We start from the raw sequence: 22,351 nt of genomic DNA on the forward strand, positions 1-22,351 counted from the left end.
TACCACTTATGGAAAACTGGTACATCTATTATACGTCGAGTTTATTGCAGCTGAATTATCCCAATGAAGTTAAAGAAGTAAAAACAGTTAACTTATTCTGTGGTTCATTGTTAAAACAGAGAAGGAAACCCTAGTGCATATTCTGAAATTGTTCCCAGTATCTCACTATATTTTTTTGTATTTTGCAGAACAATCGAAGCCCAAGGTTCAAAGTCTAATCAGTAAAGATGCACATCTGCTGCTTTCCAAAGTGTACGAGTTGTTCTCCTTTGTGGGTCACAGTTTATTTTCTGGAGATATCCCATTCAACATGCTACCTGACATTCTTGATCACACATGTGCATTTTCTGAGATGATAAAACTCACTGGTGAGTTTGCAGATTCATACTTTTATCCCCCCAAAATTACCTTAAGCATATTATTTTTATGAGACATCATCAGAAAAGAAAAATGAATATAAAATGCAAAATAATACTTTACTACAATTTCTATAGACCATAAAACCAATTATCAATTATAATGATCAATTATGTATTTTAGAGAGTTTGTTTGTCTGTTTTGCTCAAGATCTCCTCCTGAACAGTAAGGGTATGTCTACACAGCAACATTATTTCGAAATAACTAGCATTATTTTAAAATAATTATGTCTACACAGCAGGCAGTTATTTCGAAATAATGTTGAAATATTGTCATACTGGAGGATTTCTTACTCCGACTCCTGTAACTCTCATTGTATGAGGAGTAAGGGAAGTCACAGGGGGTATGTCTACACTACCCCGCTAGTTCGAACTAGCGGGGTAATGTATGCATACCGCACTTGCTAAGAAGCCCGGGATTTGAATTTCCCGGGCTTCATTAGCATAAGCGGGGAGCCGCCATTTTTAAATCCCCGCTGCTTCGAACCCCGTGTAGCGCGGCTACACGGGGCTCGAACTAGGTAGTTCGGACTAGGGTCCTATTCCGAACTACCGGTACTCCTCGTGAAACGAGGTGTACCGGTAGTTCGGAATAGGCACCCTAGTCCGAACTACCTAGTTCGAGCCCCGTGTAGCCGCGCTACACGGGGTTCGAAGCAGCGGGGATTTAAAAATGGCGGCTCCCCGCTTATGCTAATGAAGCCCGGGAAATTCAAATCCCGCTTCATTAGCAAGTGCGGTATGCATACATTACCCTCCTAGTTCGAACTAGGAGGGTAGTGTAGACATACCCTGGGAGAGTGCTCTATTTCAAAATAAGTGCTGTGCAGATGCTCCCAATTTTGAAATAAGCTATTTTGAAATAAGCTATGCAATTCACGTAGCTCAATTTGCATAGCTTATTTCAAGTTAAAACTGGCTGTGTAGACTCACCCTAAGAGCTAGGATCACCAAATTCAATATACAGCTTTCTCTTCTCCTAACTTAAAGCTAAGTAAGGATTTGGTTGTGCCAGGAAAATACTTCTCATAAAACCAAAGAGAAAGGAGACAGAATCACCAAAACAAGTACAGTCCTCAAAATTGACATAATTGAGTAAATGGTGAAAGAGACTGAAGCAAGATGAGCCAGAAAAATAGGATGGACATGAAATAGGATTGCTTTTCAATAAATCTTACAGTGAAGAGATAAAATGGTGAAATTTGGAGTAGCGCTCTGTTTTGGCACAGCAAAATCAATGCTTAAGGTTTGAAAACTTGGAGACAAGGTTATTGGAGATTACACTGAATATGATTCTTATTTGTTAAAACATAGTGAATGATAACAGTTTATAAGGATTAAGAAAAAATACACTTGATGTAATTTCCATTTAAAAAATGACTAAAAAATTAAATAGAAAAGTTTTAATAACCCCTTTTAAAAAGAAATCTGAAATAAAAATTAACTTCATCAAAATAACACTGTATTTTTGAAAAATACAATAATTTAAATAAAGCATGTACTTTTTTCCTTTTATTTTTTTTTAAATCTCAGTTGAATTAAGGACCTGAGCAAATCTTCTAGTTAATAATGAATAAATTATTCAGAAGTGGAGTGTTAAAATATCATGGGTGGGGTAATTGAAAACAATTGTGTTAAATGTGATGGACTGAATTTTAAATTAAAATACTCCCTTCTTAATGTACATCTGGTAGCAGTTGGGTATTAGCAGCATCCTTACCATTTATTTTACAAACTCAGTTGCATGCAAAACATTTACAATATTCCGTTGTAGCTGTTAATGCTGATTATATCAGGAGCTCCGCTGCCTCATGCTGCTTGCAAAACTTTTGTCTGGTTAGTAAAAAGCTGAGGGACAAAAGATCTCTGACAAGCTCTTCCCACAAAATAAGCCCCACCCTCACTTCTCAGTACTCTTATCTGAGGCTCTTTGCAAAGGCAGATATTTGCTGCTGTATCAATGAAATTCAGGGCAACTTCCCCATAAGGCAACGATTGTCTTAAAAATCCTTAGTGTTTCTTTTTCAGAGCCGTCTTTCTCTCCATATATAACGGAAGTACTGGATGTCAGAAGAAAGGAGTATGAGCAGCTGAAAAAACGGACAGAACAAAGACGAGCATTTCTGCATCTGTGCGCCTGCATCATGGACATCATAAACGGTACCGTCTTGTTCTGTTCTCTTGCAGTACACAATGGAATTTCTTAACATGCTTACTGGATGGGAGGACTGTATCCTGCAAAGCAGTGGCACTAGAGAGGGGTTGGTGTCCTGATGGAAACAGAGCCATCCGTACCCACACGCAAAATGCACAGTAATGTAGGGCACCCAAAAATTTAGGGCACCACTGGGTCTAAAGTGATAGAAATGTAGCTGTTAGTCTGGGGTAGTTGAAGCAAAATGCAGGACAATGTAGCACTTTAAAGACTAAGCTACATTGTCCTGCATCTGGGTCTAAAGTGTCTACCTAAACACCTACTCCTATCCCTCCTCTGCAGCTCTGCTTCCTCTGGGAGAGGATCTAGTTAACATAAAAGTGACTAAGCCCAGAGTGATTAGCAGCACATCAAACCTGTGAAAGCCATTCTGGAGGCAATTACGCCATTTCACAGGCATTTTCCAGCTCCAGGTACATCCTGCCAGTTTCTTAATTGACTGTGTTAGTTGATAGGACCTTAGTTTAAAATCTGCTTTAAAATATTTCATTTGTGTGTAACTGAAGATTATAAAATCACAACTCTAAAAAGTTATTCCCCCGCCATCTGCGATCCGGCATAGGGGCTCCAGTTTCATAGTAAGGCAAAATACATTTTTTGATCTGAGGAAGTGGGTCTGGCCCACGAAAGCTCATAATAAACCATCTTGTTAGTCTTTAAAGTGCTACATAGTCCTGTATAAATCCTACAGATATCCCTGGATGGAACTCAGCTAAACTTGAGCTCCCAGTACCATTCTGTGGCTAAGAGGGCAAATATAGTCCTGGATTGTGAGCAGGGGACATGGAGTAGGAACAGGGAGATGATATTACCTCGGTATAGGGCACTGGGGAGGCCATTACTGGATATTCTGTGTCCAGTTCTGAAGTCAGTACTTCCAAAGGGACGTTGCCCACCTGAAAGGTTTCAGAAGAGTTACAAGAGAGCTCAGCCTACTTGGTGTATCCAAGAGAAGGTGAAGCCGTGATGTGATCCTGGTCTATAAGGACCAACACAAGGAAGGAATTGCTGGGAGTGGAAGGTTCTTTAACCTCCCTCCAGACAAAATCAAAGCCAGAGCCACTGGCTGGGAACTGAAGGGAGACAAATTCAGACTGGGAATAAAGGGCCACTATTTACCAGGGAGGGGAAATCACCATTGGAACAACTCCCCTGCGGGTGGGGTGGATTCTCCATCACTGCGAGCCTGTCAGTAGAGATGGGGCATCTCTTCCCCAAAGCTCCACTCTAGATCAGACAGGCGTTAGTAGGCCAGAGGCAGGAGTCACTAAGGAAAATTCTGTGGCTTGGGTTGTGCTGGAGGCTGGATACGAAGATCCGAATAATTCTTGGTTCACTCCATGAATCTACTTTACAGCTAGACTGAAAATTTTCCTCTGTGAAGGGGTTACACTTGGGGCAGTTCCTCCATTCAGGATGATTGTCACAGGCTCTCTGCAGACTCAGGCAGATGTTGGGGCAGTTGTTACACATGGGTCACATTTAGAAGATTGTCTTTGTGACCCTACGAATTTCCTAATATTTGAATATCTGATTTTGCAACTTCAGCATTCTTTCAGTCTAGCTCTGTCTTTAATTACATTCCTAATATTTAGTATCCTACCCCTGTGATTCTGCTACACAAACACTTAGCTGCTATCCTAGATAACCACATTATTATTTTGAAAGGCTCTGTGAATTATGAATGTTCATATAAAATCTAAAAAGTAGTAGTCCTATGGCACCTTAGAAACTATCACAAATATAGAGAATCATGAGTTTTCGTGGGTAAAACCAATGCTCTCCAATCTGTCTGAAGTGGTTTTTAGCCACGAAGCCTCACGATTCTCTATATTTTTGTTAGTCTCTAAGGTGCCACAGGACTATTTGTTGTTTTTAAAGTTACAGACTGACATGGCTTCCCCTCAGAGACCATATAAAATCTAGTTGCCATGGTCATTTAAAGGGCAAACATTTTTCTACAAGACCTGCTCTAGTTCCCACAGGATTATTTTGAGAGGTTCTGTGGCCTGTGTTATCCTGATGGTCAGACCAGATAATCTTAGTTATTCTTTCTGGAATCTGTTAATTACATGTTAATTAATCTTTGTCCCCCACACTATTTAGTTGACATAGGTGCCATGAAACAAGGTGTTGCCATGAGACAGAGCATGAAGGATCAGATGCTGGTGGAGAAATATTCCTGTTGTGGAAAGGAGAGAAGTGAGAGTCTGCAGTCGCACCCGCTCGCTAAATACGACAGCATGGTTAGAAAAGTTCATACCCTACAGGAAAGCCAATTCTTCCGGAAACTGTGGAAGCTGAAAGCGGAACTTGCCAAGGCCAGTTTCCCAGATAAAACTCTTCTTTCTCTGGATGACATACAGGAGAACATTTACATCCCAGCCCTGGCCAATTTTCGAGACACTTATCTGACCCTTAAAGATTTTTCCATCCGCCTTGGTGACATTGAGAGACATTTTGGAAATCTGCTAATGGATGAAGAGATACTCAGAGAGGAATTTAAAATCATGGGGCGGAGCGAGGGAGAACCTGGCAGCAGGTCTGAGTGGGTCCAGGCTGCGGTGGTTAAGATTAATAACTACTTGAAACTCTCCACGGTGGTGAAGACAGCCAAAATGATAGACGAGCTACGGCAGAACCTGGGGTTTGGTGGAGATTTTCAGCTCCTTGATGACCTCACCAAATATGTACGTACGACTCTCATAAATACCATTAGAGTCATGGGTTAGACAAATGCAGGCTCCTTTGACACATCAACTCATTTTGATCTCAGTTAATCAGGCAAAAGCCTGGAAAACAGTGGAGTTCTTCCCGGGATCTAAAAATGGCATAAGCAAGATTTATTTTTCAATTATTTTTATAGCATGTAGCTACTAGATGCCCTTACCTGAGATCAGACCCCTGTCAAGCCGGGCACAGGCTGGACAGTGACAGAGATCAAGGCTAGATGTTGCACAGACTTTTAGTCCTAGATTCACAAAACTACTTAAATTTTAGGTGCCTAGAAAATCACAGAAACAACAGCACAATCCCCATAGCCTGGGTTAAATGCTTAGTCTCCTTATATAACGAGTGGCGAGAGAAAGGCTCCTATAAATGAGGAGCTACCTTGAGTAGCCAATGAAAGATGTCTACCACAGGGGTGTGTCTGTCCCTGTCCCTCTCTCAGATAGATGCGTTAATGAGAGCAGCATGGAGTCACCTATGTCTACTGGGGATTCACAGCTGGGAACGCTCTTTGGTGTTCAATGCCGAAGGCATATTTGCAATGATTTTAGTCATATTAATAAGAAGGAGTATGAGTTGGAACCAATTCAGTTAATTTGGCACAGAGTCCTGTTCTTGGACATGAGTGAAACAAGTCAAAAATCACTTTAGCTAACTCAGCTTTCACCATTTTTATTTCAAAATAAGTCTGTCCACACATAGACTTCCACCCCTATAATAAAATCAGCTCTAAGAACCTGATTTAGTTAAACAAGTGGCTCCCAACCTTTCGAGCATATTCAATCTATTAAAATTTCAAGGATCAAGGAAAATAAAAGAAAAATAAAAGTAAGGATCGGGTCCACTGTGTTGGCTTGATCTTTTTAAACTTTACGTGGACCCCCTGCAGTACTGTCACGGGCCACCAGGGGTCTCCAGACCAGATGTTGGGAACCACTGAATAAAACCAATGCCTGTTTGTGTGTAGACCAGTCCTAAATATCCACAACAGTAAATCCAATCATGTCTGACAGACCGTTTTAGACCCCCACAGGATTATATTATTAACTATTGCCAGCTTGAGGGAGCAGAATCAAAACAGTGTAGTGGGAGTGACATGGACTTTAATTTTGGATTTCCTGGTTTTCAGAGGTTCACATTGCAGTTTGGCAAGGGTGCAAAGCAGAACTGAGTGACCTTAACTCTTCATTAATAATGTTTGGGGGGCAAGGAGAGTCTTTTTCTCTGTATTTGTATAGCTCCTAGTGCAACATAAACAGTAAGTTAGTTAATTAAAACAAATGTTTGTTTCATTTCTGGGCTAAGAAACACAGTTCCTTATTCTGCATTTTAACAGGAAGACGAAGACTTCAAGGATAAGACTCTTGGTTATATGACCGATGATATTGCAAAGGTTAAAGATACTCTGAGTAACATCCCTGAGGGTGTGCTTGACTTCTTAAAGGAACTTCTTGAGTGTTCAAAGAAAGACTTTACTACTTGGATCACAAACGTCATAAAAGGTGAACTTTATTCCAGTATTTATAAGCTAAGTAAGAACTGAGAGCCAATGATGTAATCCTTACTTGCTTGAGTTCATATGTCATATTGTGGGTCGGAGATAAGTTTTTTATTGTAATTGCACACGGTAAGTGTTCATATGCATGAATTGTAACAGTTAAACAATAATGCTGAAAATCCCCTATTTGGTTTTTCATGGTCTTTCTAAAGATCAGATTATGTTAAAGATAATTTTGCAGTTCTGTTTTCTCATAAGGGTTCTATTCAATATTTCTGTGACTGTAACTAGAAAAAAATCAAGACATTTCTGCAGCAATTTACTTCTTTTTTTAGTAAAGAAGAGTGAGATGAGACTGTGGAATGCATGGCCACAGGGTGTCCACTGCACATTTATGCATATAGTGAAGAACAGTTGGACCAGCATGGGTTTAGTGTAGGGAGTTATGAAACAAGCAAAATATTTTTCTCCCACATATGTCATCAGATGTCTAGTAACAGGGCGCTTTGTAAAGTTAATAGGAAAAATGTTACATGTTGCACTTGTAATAAGCACATTAAGTGCTGAATTGCCAGAGAAGATTTCTGTACAGTTGGTGGAAATAACTAGTGATATTTGAAAAATGATGAGTTTTTTTCCCCATCAGGTAAAATAAATATCAACTTCAAAAATTGGGAAACATCTTGATTTTTGGCTGAAAACTGCCAAAAATCTAAAAAAAAAGAAAAAAAATCCCCGAGTTTGTTTTTCCAAACAGAAATCTAAAAACGCCAAGGAAAGTGGAGACTTTCCATTAAAAAAAGGTATTTAGTCAAAATGCCTTTATTTAAAAAAAAAGTGTTGATGGAAAATTTCTGACCACTCTTAGATTTGAGATTTTATTCATTTAATTTAATTGGCATGTCCAAAGGGAGCATCAATAGGGATTTTTCAGCATTGGAGGGCTAAGACTTTGTAACTTTTGATTAACACTGTAGATTCTTGAATGTTTGTATTTGGTTTGATTTACATTCATTGTTGGATTTTTCTTCTTGCAGACAAAACGGAACTTCCTACATTTGTGGAGCTGGCATCCATTTCTGCAGGAGAAAATGACATGGACATTGACAAAGTGAGGTTCTTCAGGGATGCTGTGTCTGCCTCTGTTCCCATCTTATTCGACCTGACTCCTGAATCAGGGTTTGATGATTTTTCCTCAGCTCTGAGTCCCATCAGAGATGCTGTAGCAAATGACAATAACCTTCCAAAGAAGCTAGTAAGTTTTGCTTGGGTTTTTTCCCCTCAAAATAAATGTCTTAAAGGTACATTGTGATTTGAGTTGATGTAACCCAGGTACCTTCTGGGTATGCATCTGACGAAGTGGGTCTTTGCCCACGAAAGCTTATGCTCCTACACTTCAGTTAGTCTATAAGGTGCCACAGGACTCCTCATCGCTTGTCCTATCTAGTGGCACTTAAGCCACTTACAGAGAGAAAGTCTTCTACAGCCTTAGCTGTGAGGCAGCTGGCTTTTAGCTCAAGCTGTAGAGGCTCATGCACTAAGCTCCAGAGGTCCCAGGCTTGGTTCTGCCTGTTAACGTTACATTTGTTCTTCATGGAATTTTAGAACAAGTAACTTCAGATGAAATCTAGATGAAATTATTACAAGATGGGTGCATAACGGATTGAAAGACCATGCCCCCAAAGTAGTTATCAGTGGTCCAGTGTCATAGTAGGAGGATGTCTCTAATGGGGTCCTGTGGGTTCAGTACTGTTCAATATTTTCAATAATGACTTTGATAACGGAGTTAAAATGTACAGAGGATACCAAGCTGGAAGAGGTTTTAAGGACTTTGGAGGATAGGGTTAGCATTCAAAATGACCTTGACACATTGGAGAATTGGTCTGACATCCATAAGATAAAATTCAGTCAAGAGAAGTGCAAAGAACTACACTTTTAGGTAGGAAGAATCAAATGTGCATCTACAAAACTGGGAATAACTAGCAATACAGTAGTACTGCTGGAAAGGATGTAGGCGTTATAGTGAATCACAAACTGAGAGTGAGTCAACCATTGAGGCAGTAGCAAAAAAAGCTAGTATCTTTTGGGGGTGTATTAACAGGAGAGTTGTATTGTGAGACACGGGAGGTCATTGTTTTGCTCTACTTGGCACTGGTGAGGTCTCACCTGGAGTACTGTGTCCAGTCCTGGGCGCCCTTTAGGAGAGAGATGGACAAATTGGAGAATTCCAGAGGACAGCAGCAAAATGACAAAAGGGTTAGAAAAACTGATCTGCATAGTGAGTGGAGACCTGGGTACATATTGTCACAGTGAGAAAAACAAAAAATTCAATTTTGGTTTGCACGTAACTACGTTTTTTTATTTGGATTTTTCAGTTTGCTGCCCCTCCCTTCTCTTTTAACCAGAAAAAAAAAACAATTATTCATTCAGCTTTAGTTCTAAGTGCTTACATTTGAAAATGGCAGTAATGTATTTGGTCCCTTCAAAATGGTACCCTGGCTCTCCACACAGTTTTTGTTCTGTATAATTGTTTGTCATAGGTGTGATTATTTTTTTACCAAAATAGTTAACTCAGGCCATGTCTACACTAGACCTGGCAGCTTGACTTAAGGAATGCAACTCCTGCTACGTATTCTATATAGCTGGAGTTGGCTTACCTTAAGCCGAGCTTGGTGGCATCCCCACAGTAGGAGGCCGAAGGAAGCAAATGTTCCCATCAGCTTCCCTAACTCTTACTCCTTGCAAGACCAGGACTACCAGATGCTGCTGGGAACACCTGAGAGTTCAATTTATTAAGACTTAACTAAACTTGCTAAATCAAACTCCGGAAGATCAATTGGAACGCCGCTGTTCTTCCAGGTAGTGAAGAGAAGGCCTCAGGGCAGCCGTTAGCGTGGACATGATTATACTAGTGCTCTACGCCAGTATAGCTCATTCCTCTTCCAATACGGGAGTAACTAGGCTTGCATAAGCACAATTTCATCAATTTACCTGTGTTCACACTAGGAGAATGGTAGCTTTAAGGTGGTGAAACCCTTTTTAAAAAATTATAAATACTGAAAAGAGAAAACTCTGGCAGAGAGCTAAGCTGAGGTGAAGGAAAAAGAGGAGTCTAATAGTTATATATAATGTTACCTCAGTATTCCACTGGCCCCGTGACCAAAATGTACCAATCTATCATTTCTGCTTTTTAGAGTGCCTGCATGCCGCCTCCTCCTTGTCCGTCTTTGCAGATGGGAATGTTGTTAATACTTTCTCTCAGGGAGGCTGCAGGGGGAGCAAATACCACAGGAACTGGGGGACTATCGGTATCTCAGCAAGTGATACTGTAGTGTTCTGGTGTTTAGCTGTATTCCTTCCTCTGGAACTAATACACTGATTTATTTTAATAGAAAGATTCCTGTCACAACAGAGAGTGGCTGCAAATGGTCCATGATTGTCATGGCTCTGTGGAGCGTTCCTCAATGTCTCAGGCCAGGGCCATCAATGGCAAAGGGATTTTTGTCATCTCCACACCTCAGAAATTCAAGGTAAAGTTCATCCGCGTTCTATACAAGGGCCCACATTTTTCAAGGTGTCTTTGGCTGCCCAATTTGACCTGAGAGAGGCTTAGTTTTGAAGAGTTGGGGATGTAGGATAAAGGAAAGCGCTGCCAACATGGGAGGCTGTCCTTTACATTTGAGAAGTCTCCTCATCCTGCTTGCAGGCTATAGGGAAGCCTGTAATTGGAGTCAGTCTGGAAAGAGCCAGCCTGGAACAAGGTGGAGTGAGTCGTGCCTCTCTGCCTTAAAGAGCAGCCTGTTTTCTCTCACTCTCTTTCAGTCATAGGAGCCGCGTGTGCTATTGTCCTGAATAGTCAGAAATAAAAATAGTGTCATGATGCAAATGTCCATCAAGAGTATTTATTTACTTAATTTCTCTGTGTGTGCTGAGAACATAACAGGAGCTCAGCACTGCCTGAAAATCAGCTTCCTTTAGAAGGGGACAGATTGGGCCCCCAAAATCACAAGTCACTGACTCTACGGACTAAGCATCATTCTTTTCCTCCATTCAGGCCTGGTTCATACTAGAAGCCCGAGACCTAAGAGTTGGAATCTGGCCATGCTTATGAGAAGTGACTATTGATTTTGAATGTTCAATCTGAAATAGCGGGCTTGGATAGTGCTAAAAATCAGGCTCCTTTAAGATGTTTCAAATTGATCCCAAAAAAATCAAAGAACCCCAAATAATCCATTACTTTTGCATATATTTGGTTCTTTGTACATAATACCTTCTGAGATCTAGAATGATTCTTCCCCCTTTACTGTCTTGCACTGATAAGATGAAATGAGTAAATGTCTAAGATTAAAACCCTTGCAGAATAACAGATTCTGAAATGCTTTATATTGGCTTTGATGGGTGCACATGTTGGTCCCACAGAATTATGGCACTGCAGCATTTATCTTTCTTAACTCTGTTCCCCCTCCAGCCGTCTCTCGATACTTGCATTTCACTGCAACTGCCAGGGGATATCACTGAAAAGGCTGCTCAAGGAGATCAGCAAGACAAGATGGAGTCTAGAACATACAGCCTGGCTCAGCTGACTGAGCTGCAAAACAAGCTCATGCTGATAGCCACAAAGGCCGAGCAGGGGAGAGAAGAGGTGAACAGATTCCTAGAGGTAAACCCCAATCTGTGCATTAACACGTTCGTCTGAACCTTCTCCCGCCATCCCGACCATACCAACTTTTTTTTCTTTTAAACCGTTAGACATTGTGGCAATGAACAGAAAATAGCAGGAAATATCTAAACAAAATGTTTCAATTTGTGAGGAATTGACTTTTGGGGTTTTTCTGTGAGGGGATTGACCAAAAGAATTGGATGAATTTGACAGGAATCCATAAAAGATTTTTTTTTTGTTGACCTGATTTTTTTCGTGAAAAAACTTCAACCCAAATGTTTCTTCTCCCAGTTGTCATAGGGCGAGCAAAGCGGGCAGTTGCTCTGGCACCCGGTGATTTAAAAGGATCAGAGCCTTGGGCCCTTTAAATCACTGCTGGAGCTCTTCCCATTGCACTCAGGGGGGTGCTGAGGGTTCCTGTCCTAGCTGTGCCTCCTTCCTTCTGATGTTCCCCCTCTTCCAGGGGGGAGGGGCAGGAGCCTGAGGGGCCCCCGCATTGATGAGGGCCTGGTGAAGTCTGATGCCAGCCCTAGTTGTCCCTAACTCAGTTGTATAGTCTATGCTCAGCATCTACCAAAGTTTGGCCCTAAAAAGATAGGCTCTTGGCTATGTGAGAAGCATAGTCATGCTGTGTTGAGATCGGACGAGATTCTTGAATGGAGGAGGTAGAAAAACAATTTTCCCTATGGAAATTTTCAACAAAAACAGGAGGGAGAATTGTTTTCATTGAAAATGTTCAGGGAAAAGTTTGACTTTTGGGTGAAAATTCTAATACCAAAAATTTCCAGCTGAAAACTCAACTGTTTTGAGTCTAAAATATGACAGTATGTTTAATCAGTAGGTCTTTCAACTCACATTGTTTACCATATTTTTATCTGGACCACTCTCCTTTGAGGAAGGACAGTTTCCCCCATTGGGCAGAGGGGAGCTTAGAGACTGAATGACTTGACTATGGTCACAGTGAAAGTCTGAGGGACACCAGAGAATTGAGCCTGGATCTATTAAGTCTTAGGCTATTGCCCAAACCATTAGATGATCGTCTGTGTCAAACTGCCACTGCAGCTGTCTCATGGGAGTTGTTGTTAGAGTGTCTCATATTCCCATTCTTCTCTATAGGCTTGGCTCCCTTGCTGGCCTTCATCTCCCATGATGCAGTATGGTCTCTACCCATGGCAAGGAGAAATAGTTGCATCATGGAAGCTGGCTACCCAGGGTATGTCTAGACTACATGCCTCTGGCAACAGAGGCATGTAGATTAGGCTACCCGGCATAGGAAAATGAAGCGGTGATTTAAATAATCGCCGCTTCATTTAAATTAAAATGGCTGCCACGCTGAGCCAATCAGTTGTTTGGCGGCACAGTGCGGTAGTCTGGACGCTCCATGGTCGACATCAAAGGCATTTGTCGACCGCCCCGGTATGCCTTGTGGGATGAGGTTTACCAGGGCAGTCGACAAATGCCTTTGAAGTTGACCACGGAGTGTCTGGACTACTGCGCTGTGCCGCCAAACAGTTGATCAGCACAGCGCGGCAGCCATTTTAATTTAAATGAAGCGGCGATTATTTAAATCGCCGCTTCATTTTCCTATGCTGGGTAGCCTAATCTACATGCCTCTTTCATCAGAGGCATGTGGTCTAGACATACCCCCAGTGAGGAGCCCAGCCCATGGAGAAGAATGGGAGCAGGAGACAATGACCAAACTACCACTCCCATGAGGCACTATAGAAGGCTAGCAAAATACAAATATTGTGATATCCAGATACTAAGTATTTTTATGAAAAATCAAAATATTCTACAGAAAGCAGGTCCTTTTCATGTCCGAGTTCTGGTTATCTGATGTAAAAAGAGAGAGGCCCAAGGTGAATCCCCACTTAATCAATTATTCAGATTACCCAGGTCAAGTTGTAAAGCTCTTCAAAAGAAAGTATAACAAGCATGGTGCCTCAATGATTTTGAAAACAAGCTGTGTTCTATACATTCTGCTTTTCCATTGTGTATTTGACCCAGATCCTGGAAAAAATTGAAATGCTTGGGAAGCTCTACTTGCAACTTCTCAGTGTTGGCAATATCCTTTTCATTGATTGGAAAGCTGAAGTTTATTGTGACCCCGAACACAGAGTAACAATCTACGCTGAGTTTGGAATAGCCGGGATCCTTGTTCAGAGCAACAAGCCCATCCTGGAAGAGTTAGACGGCATGTGCAAAGTCATGGAGCATTGCCTGGTAGAATGGAAGAAATATCTAGAGACTCAAAGAAACACTTACAGCCACCTGAACATGTTCACTGCACGCCAGCTCTTCTACTTGTGTAGCAAGTTAGCTCAACTGCATGAAGGAGACACAGAGCCACAGGTTCTCAATATGCTTTCTGTTTTCAAGCATGATGTCACAGAAAGGGATGTCAGAGAGGCATTAAGAAGAGCACTTGAAACTCCTGCAGAATCAGTTGATATTGCCGAGAGAGATGATCAGGCGGTGTCCTGGAATGACTACATTGTTAAATTCCCTCAGCTCATCCAAGGCCTGGTTGAGTCTGGGTATAACGAATCAGTGGGCAAGGCAGCTCTGCAATTTCACCTGCCAAACGCAGCCATTACAGAACAAATGCTCATGGAATTCGCCTTGGATTATGCCGATGAAGCAGAAAAGATTGAAGACCTGAGCGAATTGTATGACAAGCAGAGAGAAGCCTTTTTGCAGACCTCCATGAAGTTTAAGAACAGGAACAGAGACGTGGATCCATCTGCTTTCCAAAGCCTTGCAAAAGATGAACTGGCCACTTCTTTTGAGAGTTTGCCATCTATCCACGCCAAGGTGGACTTGCTGTGGAACGCTTACTGCAGTAAACTCACTGGGCTGGTGTCGGACAAGTACATCAGCCTGGATGTTTTCGGCGAAATGCTGAAACACCTGACATCTCCTGAAACCGCCCTCATTGAGAGGAATTTACCAGTAGGTTTGGAGCCAGGAAAGCCTTACCTTGTGGCATGTAAAGAGGAGCAGATGTTAGTCTCCTTGCTAACGGTCTACAGGCACTCCGAGGGGGCACCTCTTCCAACGTATGATGAGGTGCTGGTCTGTACCTCTGACACAGAGGAAGAAGACATTGAGCTGATTGTGAGGAGAGCTCTTTCCCCAGATTCCAAGCACAAAAAGATCTACTGCTTGCTTGGCGCAGAAAAATTAGTTTACAGAGTCTCCAAACGGCTGGAGTCCCTCTTCTTCCACTTTGTGCAATCGTCCAGCATTGCCGATTACAGGTTTATTATCTTCTGTGATGCCAAAGCTCACAGTTCCTATGTTATGACGGCCTTCGACACATACAAAGTCTCCCTTTCCTGTGATTCGGAAGTAGAAATTCAGAAATACCTGAAGACGCATCTGAGAGTGCCCAGTGGGGTGGCACCTGTTGCTCAAGTCTTCAAAGAACCCTTTCAGCAGAACTTGAAGTTTGTATTTTCTGAGCGAGCTGGCATGGGTAGGTTTCAGTTGAGATCGAATCACTTGCCCTGATGAGTATGAATGGAATTCAGATTAAGGACTAGGTTCTGACCCTTAGGGCCTGTGAGATGGAGCAGAATCCACCTTCCCTGTCCCAGCTCCTCTGGCAGTGCCCCACTGTGAATAGAGAGACCCATGGCTAACATAGCGGGGTCAAGGTCTAGCTCAGGGGTGGGCAATAATTTTTGGCTAAGGGCCACTTCAAAAATGTTTGAAGTGGCCCCGGGCCACCCAAGGCCTAAAACAGAAAAGGCAGGGCCAGGATGCTTCCGGGCTTCCCCACCCCCAGACCATGATTGGTCTGGGGGTGGGGAAGCCCCTTTTTCTCCGCCTTCCCACTAAGCACCCATGCCCCTAGCATGGTGGGAAGAGGCTTGGGGTCTGGGGGCAGGGGAAGTGCACAAAGTTTCCTCTGCCCTGCTAGGAGCATGTAGCACTTTGAAGTGCCACGCGCTTCTGGCAGAGCAGGAGGAGACTTCACGCGCTGCCCCGCCCCCAAGTCCTGATTGGCTTGGGGGCAGGGGAGCATGCAAAGCCTCCTCCCACCCTGTGAGGAGCGTGCAGCACTTTGAAGTGCTGTGACCTCCTCACAGGGCAGGGGTAGGGCAGAGGAAACTTCGCATGCTCCTCCCACCCCTAAGGCCAATCAGGGCTTGGGGGCGGGGGAGCATGTGAAGTCTCTTTCTGCCCTGCCAGGAGCACACGGCACTTCAAAGTACTATGTGCTCCTGGCAGGGCAGAGGAAACTGGTGGGGGAATGGTGAGGCCTCTGTGGGCTGGATCAACCCACTTGGCAGGCTGGATCTGGCCCGTGGAGGCCCTTTTGCCCATCCCTGGCATAGCTGGAGGTATAGCCATGGGTACATTTCCCTGTGAAGCTCCTGAGTATTTTTAGACACCATTAGTCAAATAGTCTCTTGGCTCTGGAGTTTCAGGGGTAGCACAGGAGGCGGCTGAAGGGAATCTCTGTCGGAACGGAGCTGATGATCTGCCCTCAGTTTTAGTTCTTTATGCTCTTGAGTAAAAGGGTGGGGATTCAGAACCTGAACCAGCACTACTGTCACTAGGCCTTTGCCATTTGGAAAGCTGAAGGTACAGCAAGTTGTGCCAGGCCTGACCTATGGAGCAAAGGTGCCATTTCTCCAGGGTAGCAGCTTCCTTTAGCTCCCCAGCTAAAGAAAAATGACACAAAAAGGTCAGATCTTCTGCCTGTGTGCATGAGCGTAGCTCTAGTGATGCCAATGGCGCTACACCCATTCACCATTGACTCCACGTGACTTATGTCCACTTACACTAGTTGGAGATCTGGCCCATTGATGCCAGGGGAGCAATGGCTGATTGTTGTCAGTTGTGGATCTGGCCCTTTGATGCCAATGGATCTGTGGCTGATTGACACCACTTGGGGATTTGGTCCATTGATGCCTATGGGTCTACATCTGATTGACACCAGCTGGGAATCTGGCCTTCTATGTTTCAGGTGCCGAACTGGAAACATAAAGGCAGAATATGAGAAGGCTGAGCACTGTTGAAATTGAATTGTGGACTTTTCTCTCATTTCAGGGAAATCTTTATTTGTAGCAAATACCATCAGACAAGCCCAAACCCGACCAGAGAATGAAGGGCTGAGCCACAAAACCATTAGGCTGACGGAGTCAGAAATAGATTTTGGATTTCTCCTGGAGGAGCTTCGTTCACTGGAACAGAAACCAACGGAGCCAAGGCCCAGGATCTTCCACATTGATGTAACCCCTGTGGTAAGTGTCTTGTCTGAGCTCAGTCTCCATGGCAGGATATACAGAGAGGATGGATTTTCCCGTTTGGAGCGTGACTTCAGTGTCCGGTAGTAGATTGTCAGTTCTGGAAAGTAGTTAGTCCCAGTTTCTGTAACAAAGAGTTAAATTGTGAACAGGGGTGGCACAAAAATGTAATTTTCTTTCCCAAAGCTCTACCACATACCAGATGCTTCCCATCCACTAGTGACAACAGAAGAAGATGATGCTCACAGTATATTTTAATTCTGCATCACTGGGCAGTGTCTCAGCACCTGATACCCTTTCACCATGCCAGCAAATCTCTTTGGATTTCCATTATCTCTATTGTCTGTGACAGCCCAGCATTTACTGTCACATCAGCAGGGCAACCATACAATGGGTTAAATCCTTGACTGCTGTAAATCAGTGTAGTATGCTTGAAGTCAGTGGAGCTACGCCTGTTTCCCATGAGCTGAGGTTCTGCCTGAGTCGTACTTTCATGGAGCATCTTTTCTCTCTTGTTGATTTATTGGGTCTTCAGTAACTCAGAAAGTTTACTAACAACGGGAGGCAGTGAGTAGTTGACATTTCTATGAAGCAAAACTGACCCAATCCTGCATCTTTCTTGACAGGTCTCGAAAGGTCTTTACAAGTTTCTGGTTGAGTTGTGCATTCTCAGACACATCCAAAGCCCCGATGGCATGGTCTGGAAGTGCCGAGAGTCCCACCTTTATTTGATTGAATACCTGGTGAGAGGAAAAGGCATAAGCAGCACACGAAAACAAGAGGTACTCACCAAGCGATATGCACAATGAATGGCAGGTTTTCTTTGGAACGTAGCAATGTGCGTGTGATAGCAGCATGTTAAAATTCAAAGGAAGAAGGCCTTGATGGAACTACAAATCTTCAACCAGTATGGTACTGTCCAAACATAGAGAAAACACGTTGTTGGTACTAGGGCTACTTGGAAAAGGAAACTTCCAATCTGCTGTTTCAACTTTTCATCCTAACTTTGGAAAGTTCTGAAAAGTTACAATTCTGAAAGAACAGAATGAAAAATGGCAACATTTTTGATCAAAAGAAAGCATTCAGATATGTTAATATGATTTTTTTTTCATTTTAATATTACCACATCAAAACAATTTTTGATGTGTGATTCAAAACTAAAAAAGTTTTTGTTTTTTTAATAGAAAATTGAAAAATGTAATCAAAATCAGCCCTTTCCAGTGGATCATTTCAATGAAACCACGTTTTCTGTTGGGAAATTTTTTCAGTCAAAAAAATTTTGCCAACTCTAGTCAGTATCCAGAGGAGCATTAGGTTGGCCATGTTGTATGTTAAAGTTAAGGAACCTGCTTTGAATCATGTGAAGCTAGTTATATTTATATGCTGCTGCCATTCTTATCTAATAATGTACAAATGACAACAGAAGATACGAACCAGAGTTCCCTCTAAGCTGCACGGCAACACAGAGCCCCACAGCTGATTAATCAGCCTTGCCCAGTCAGAGGCTCAGGGCTCTGTGCATGGAGCTCACTGACTGGGCGGGGCTGATTAATCACCCATGAAGCTGTGCTGCCACACAGCTTAGAGGGAACACTGGTACGGACCAGTGGACGATCAGGCCCCAAGATTGGTACTTAGCTTGTTTAGAGTATCGCTTTTACGCAGAATCGAAGTTTTGGCTGTATCAATGAATGATTTGAGTAACATGATCCTACCTTATCCCAATTTGTTTCTGCTCTACTTACTAAGCCATGTCCCCGTGAATAATATTGGTGTCAATTGGTGGAGGATTTTTTTCAGTTTAGGTAACTTCAGTGTTTATACATCTCTAACCCCTTGTCATTTGGCTTTTAGATGACCAGCGAAATGGAGAAGGGATCTGTAGATCTCCTGCCAGCTGTGAAATGCCTAACACCAATGGAAGTACAAGAGATGCTTAAAAATAACAGTTCTGCAGCTCCTGCTGAAATGGAACAACAGCTGCTGGACAATGACATATTCAGGGCTGATGCCTTCCAACGGTCATATCAGTACATCAGTAGATACCAGCAAGGGGGAGATCTGGACAGCTTTTGTTTCACTCCAGGGAGTGTTGAAGGGACAAAGGAAGAGTGTTTGAGGCTCTTGTTAGATTCCTGTGGGAGAAAAAACCCTTCCTGGACTGAGCTCAGCAACTTCACACGCTTCCTAAACCTCCAGCTGATGAAGTGTGAAAACTCAGTGTTCTGCAGCAAAGACTTATTGGAAGAGGGATTTAAAGGTTTTAAAAAGTTTGTGATAAAATTTATGATCACCATGTCCAAGGACTTTGCTTTGCCTTCCCTGGTCATGGCAGATGAAAGCTCACCCAGTGAAGATGACAAAATGGAGGATAGTGTATTGAGAGGGTACCAGTTACGACGCAAGTGGGAGCAAGAGTCTCACCCCTATATCATCTTCCATGCTGACAACCATTCCATGGAGTTCTTGGGTTTCCACATCAATCAGAGTTTTGATGCTGTGGATGCACATTCTCAGGCTGTGCTAGAAGAGAAGGTTATTGACCAAGGTTTAAAGCAGATCCTTGAGGCTCAGGGAGTCCCTTTCAATAAGAAGTTTGAAGATCTGTCCAGACAAAAGCAGCTAGAAACACTCCACAACGTGTTTGGTGTGAGAAGCTCCCAAGGCCCAGATGAAACCTACCAAGACCCAGATGAAACTTACCAATTGACCCTGGACAACACCATGAAAATGCTGGCCATTCACCTCAGGTTCCAGTGTGGGATCCCTGTGATCGTCATGGGTGAAACGGGCTGTGGGAAGACCAAGTTGGTGCAGTTCATGTGCAGCTTGCAAAGAGCAGGGAGGGAAGTTGAGAATATGAGGCTGGTGCGTGTTCATGGGGGCACCAGCTCCAAAATCATCCACCAGAAAGTCAAGGAAGCCATCGAGCTGGCACGCATCAATGAAGAGAAGCACAACATGGACACAGTGCTCTTCTTTGACGAAGCCAACACCACCGAAGCTGTGTTTGCAATTAAAGAGGTGTTGTGTGACCAGAGTGTGAATGGAGAGCCAATCTCCACCACTCGCTTGAAAGTTGTGGCTGCTTGTAACCCTTACAAAAGACACACCAAGGAAACCATTGAGAAGCTAGAGAAAGCCGGCTTAGGATACAGAGTTCGGAGTGAAGACACCTTAGAAAAGTTGGGCTACATCCCTTTGAGGCAGCTGGTGTATCGGGTGCAGCCTCTTCCACCGAGCATGTTGCCTCTTGTGTGGGACTTTGGGGAACTAAACGAAAAGACACAGAGTCTGTACATCAGACAGATTGTGAAATCCATCGTGAAAGACATTCTTCCCGAAGAGAACATGGATATTTTCACCTCCGTCATTTCCACCTCCCAGAAGTTTTTAAGAGAAAAGAAAGAGGAATGCAGAATCGCCAGTCTCCGGGACATAGAGCGCTGCATGGGGGTGCTGCTGTGGTTTTATAAGTTACGAGATCTGCTTTTTCCTCTTATCGATGAAAAGAAGAGAAAGGCTCAATGTTCCGAGGACTGTGACCCATCCATTCATGCCCTTGCCAGGGGGTTTGAGAAAGATCAGTTATTTGCATTAAACGAAGCCCAAAGATCCCTGGTTCTTGCAGTTGGAGTTTGCTATTATGTATCTCTTGAGAAGCGCCAAGATTATCTGAAAGAGGTAGCGACATGCTTCTCTGTGCCTGAATCCCTGCTTCAGCTAGAGATTGTACTTTGCCAAGAGGTGTTCCTGGATAACCTCTCTGTCCCCAAGACCACAGCACGGAACGATGCCCTAAGGGAAAACATCTTCATGATGGTCATATGCATGGACCTGAGAGTGCCGCTCTTCCTCGTAGGGAAGCCAGGTAGCTCCAAATCCCTGTCCAAAACCATAGCTGCTGATGCAATGCAGGGCAGATTGTCCAAAACAGACTTGTTCAAGCGGTGCAAGCAAGTCCAGCTGGTGTCATTCCAGTGCAGCCCTCACTCCAAGCCGGAAGGAATCATCTCCACTTTCAAACAATGTGCACAGTTCCAGAGGGATCAGAAACTGGAGGAGTTTGCCTCAGTGGTCATCCTGGATGAGATAGGCCTTGCAGAAGACTCACCGGAGATGCCTCTGAAGACACTGCACCCTCTCCTTGAAGATGGTTGCGTTGATGATGAAAAACCAGAACCGTACAAAAAAGTGGGCTTTGTTGGCATTTCGAACTGGGCCCTGGACCCTGCTAAAATGAACCGAGGCCTCCTCGTGTTCCGTACTGACCTCAACAAAGAAGAGCTGGTGAAGACGGCCAAAGGGATCTGTGCCGATGAACGGCACATGACCAAGATTGAGCATTTGTTCCCCTTTCTGGCTGAGTTCTATTGTGAGGTATTGAATAAACAACCCATGGAATTTTTTGGGCTGCGTGACTTTTATGGCCTCATCAAAATGATACTGTCCTACGCCAAGGACAGGAAAAGCATCTCCCAAGAAGAAAAGCTTGTTGCAAAAGCAATTCTGAGAAACTTTGGAGGATCAAAAGATCTGAATCCTTTAGAGGTATTCAAACAGTACTCACCCATATCTCTGCCTCCCTACTTGGAAACCAGCCATACTGTTAATTTGTTAAAGGAAAATTTAGACAAGAAACAGACAGGGTTTGTATCTAGATACTTGTTGCTATTAACAACAAACCATGCAGCTTTCCAGATTCTACAGATGAACAAGCTGATGGACATAGAGAACTGTGACATTATCTTTGGCTCGGGTTTCCCACGGGATGAAGAATATTCCCAGGTATGCCGGTCCGTTAACAGAGTGAAAATCTGCATGGAGACAGGGAGGTCTGTCATTCTCTTAAATGTTCACAACCTGTACGAGAGCCTTTACGATGCGCTGAACCAATGCTTCGTCAAGTTAGGTGGAAGCTATTACGTCGACCTTGGCCTGGGGACTCACAGGGTGAAATGCCGTGTGAAGGAGGAGTTTAGATTGATAGTGATTGAGGAGAAGAATGTGGTTTACACGCAATTCCCCAGCCCGCTGTTGAACAGGCTGGAGAAGCACTGCTTGGATATGAACACCATCCTACACTGGGAGCAGAATGAGCTGAGGAAGGAACTAGACGAATGGGCCAGGATGTTTGTCACTATCGAGAACACGGATTTCTGCTGCACAAGGCTGGCAGACATGGCTCCCCGGGAACGGGATGTTTTCATTGGTTTCAGTGATGACACTTCTGCCACCGTCGTTCTGCAGTGCTCAGTGAGCGGCCTTCAGGGAACCATCCTGTCCAATGGCGAGTCAATCCTCGCAGCTTCTAAAAGCAAACTCCTTGAGTGCGCAACCCCCGACTCCATCCTACGTCTCAAATATTCTCCGCTGGAGGATGCAGAGCAGATTCAGGAGCTGTACTTCGGGAAGCAGAAGCACAATGGGCTGGTTGACATTCTGAGGGGGGCGGTGAATCAAGAGTCATGTGAACTGTTCTTGGAGGTGAGGTGATTTATTTCAAGTTTGTTACAATGGGCTTGATTCTCAGAGGTGTCGGGCAACCAGAACACCAGCTGATTTCCATCCTAG

At 43.5% G+C, this 22,351-nt stretch overlaps 1 protein-coding gene across 5 annotated transcripts in view; it reads left to right on the forward strand.

Moving 5' to 3' along the window:
* Positions 1–22,351, forward strand: part of LOC102448644 (E3 ubiquitin-protein ligase rnf213-alpha-like) — a 130,661-nt gene that overhangs the window by 57,621 nt on the left and 50,689 nt on the right. For all 5 annotated transcript variants that reach the window (XM_075928855.2, XM_006120887.5, XM_075928853.2 and 2 more), the window contains 11 exons: positions 189–368; positions 2,445–2,576; positions 4,738–5,321; positions 6,698–6,863; positions 7,897–8,114; positions 10,252–10,389; positions 11,328–11,519; positions 13,527–14,997; positions 16,581–16,774; positions 17,404–17,559; positions 18,632–22,264. In XM_075928855.2, the coding sequence (XP_075784970.2) occupies positions 189–368; positions 2,445–2,576; positions 4,738–5,321; positions 6,698–6,863; positions 7,897–8,114; positions 10,252–10,389; positions 11,328–11,519; positions 13,527–14,997; positions 16,581–16,774; positions 17,404–17,559; positions 18,632–22,264 (7,064 nt within the window). The remainder of the gene's footprint in view (positions 1–188; positions 369–2,444; positions 2,577–4,737; positions 5,322–6,697; positions 6,864–7,896; positions 8,115–10,251; positions 10,390–11,327; positions 11,520–13,526; positions 14,998–16,580; positions 16,775–17,403; positions 17,560–18,631; positions 22,265–22,351) is intronic.

The sequence above is a fragment of the Pelodiscus sinensis genome, chromosome 5, assembly GCF_052426305.1.
Source record: "Pelodiscus sinensis isolate ZL-2025 chromosome 5, ASM5242630v1, whole genome shotgun sequence".
In the NCBI taxonomy this organism is placed as follows: domain Eukaryota; kingdom Metazoa; phylum Chordata; order Testudines; family Trionychidae; genus Pelodiscus; species Pelodiscus sinensis.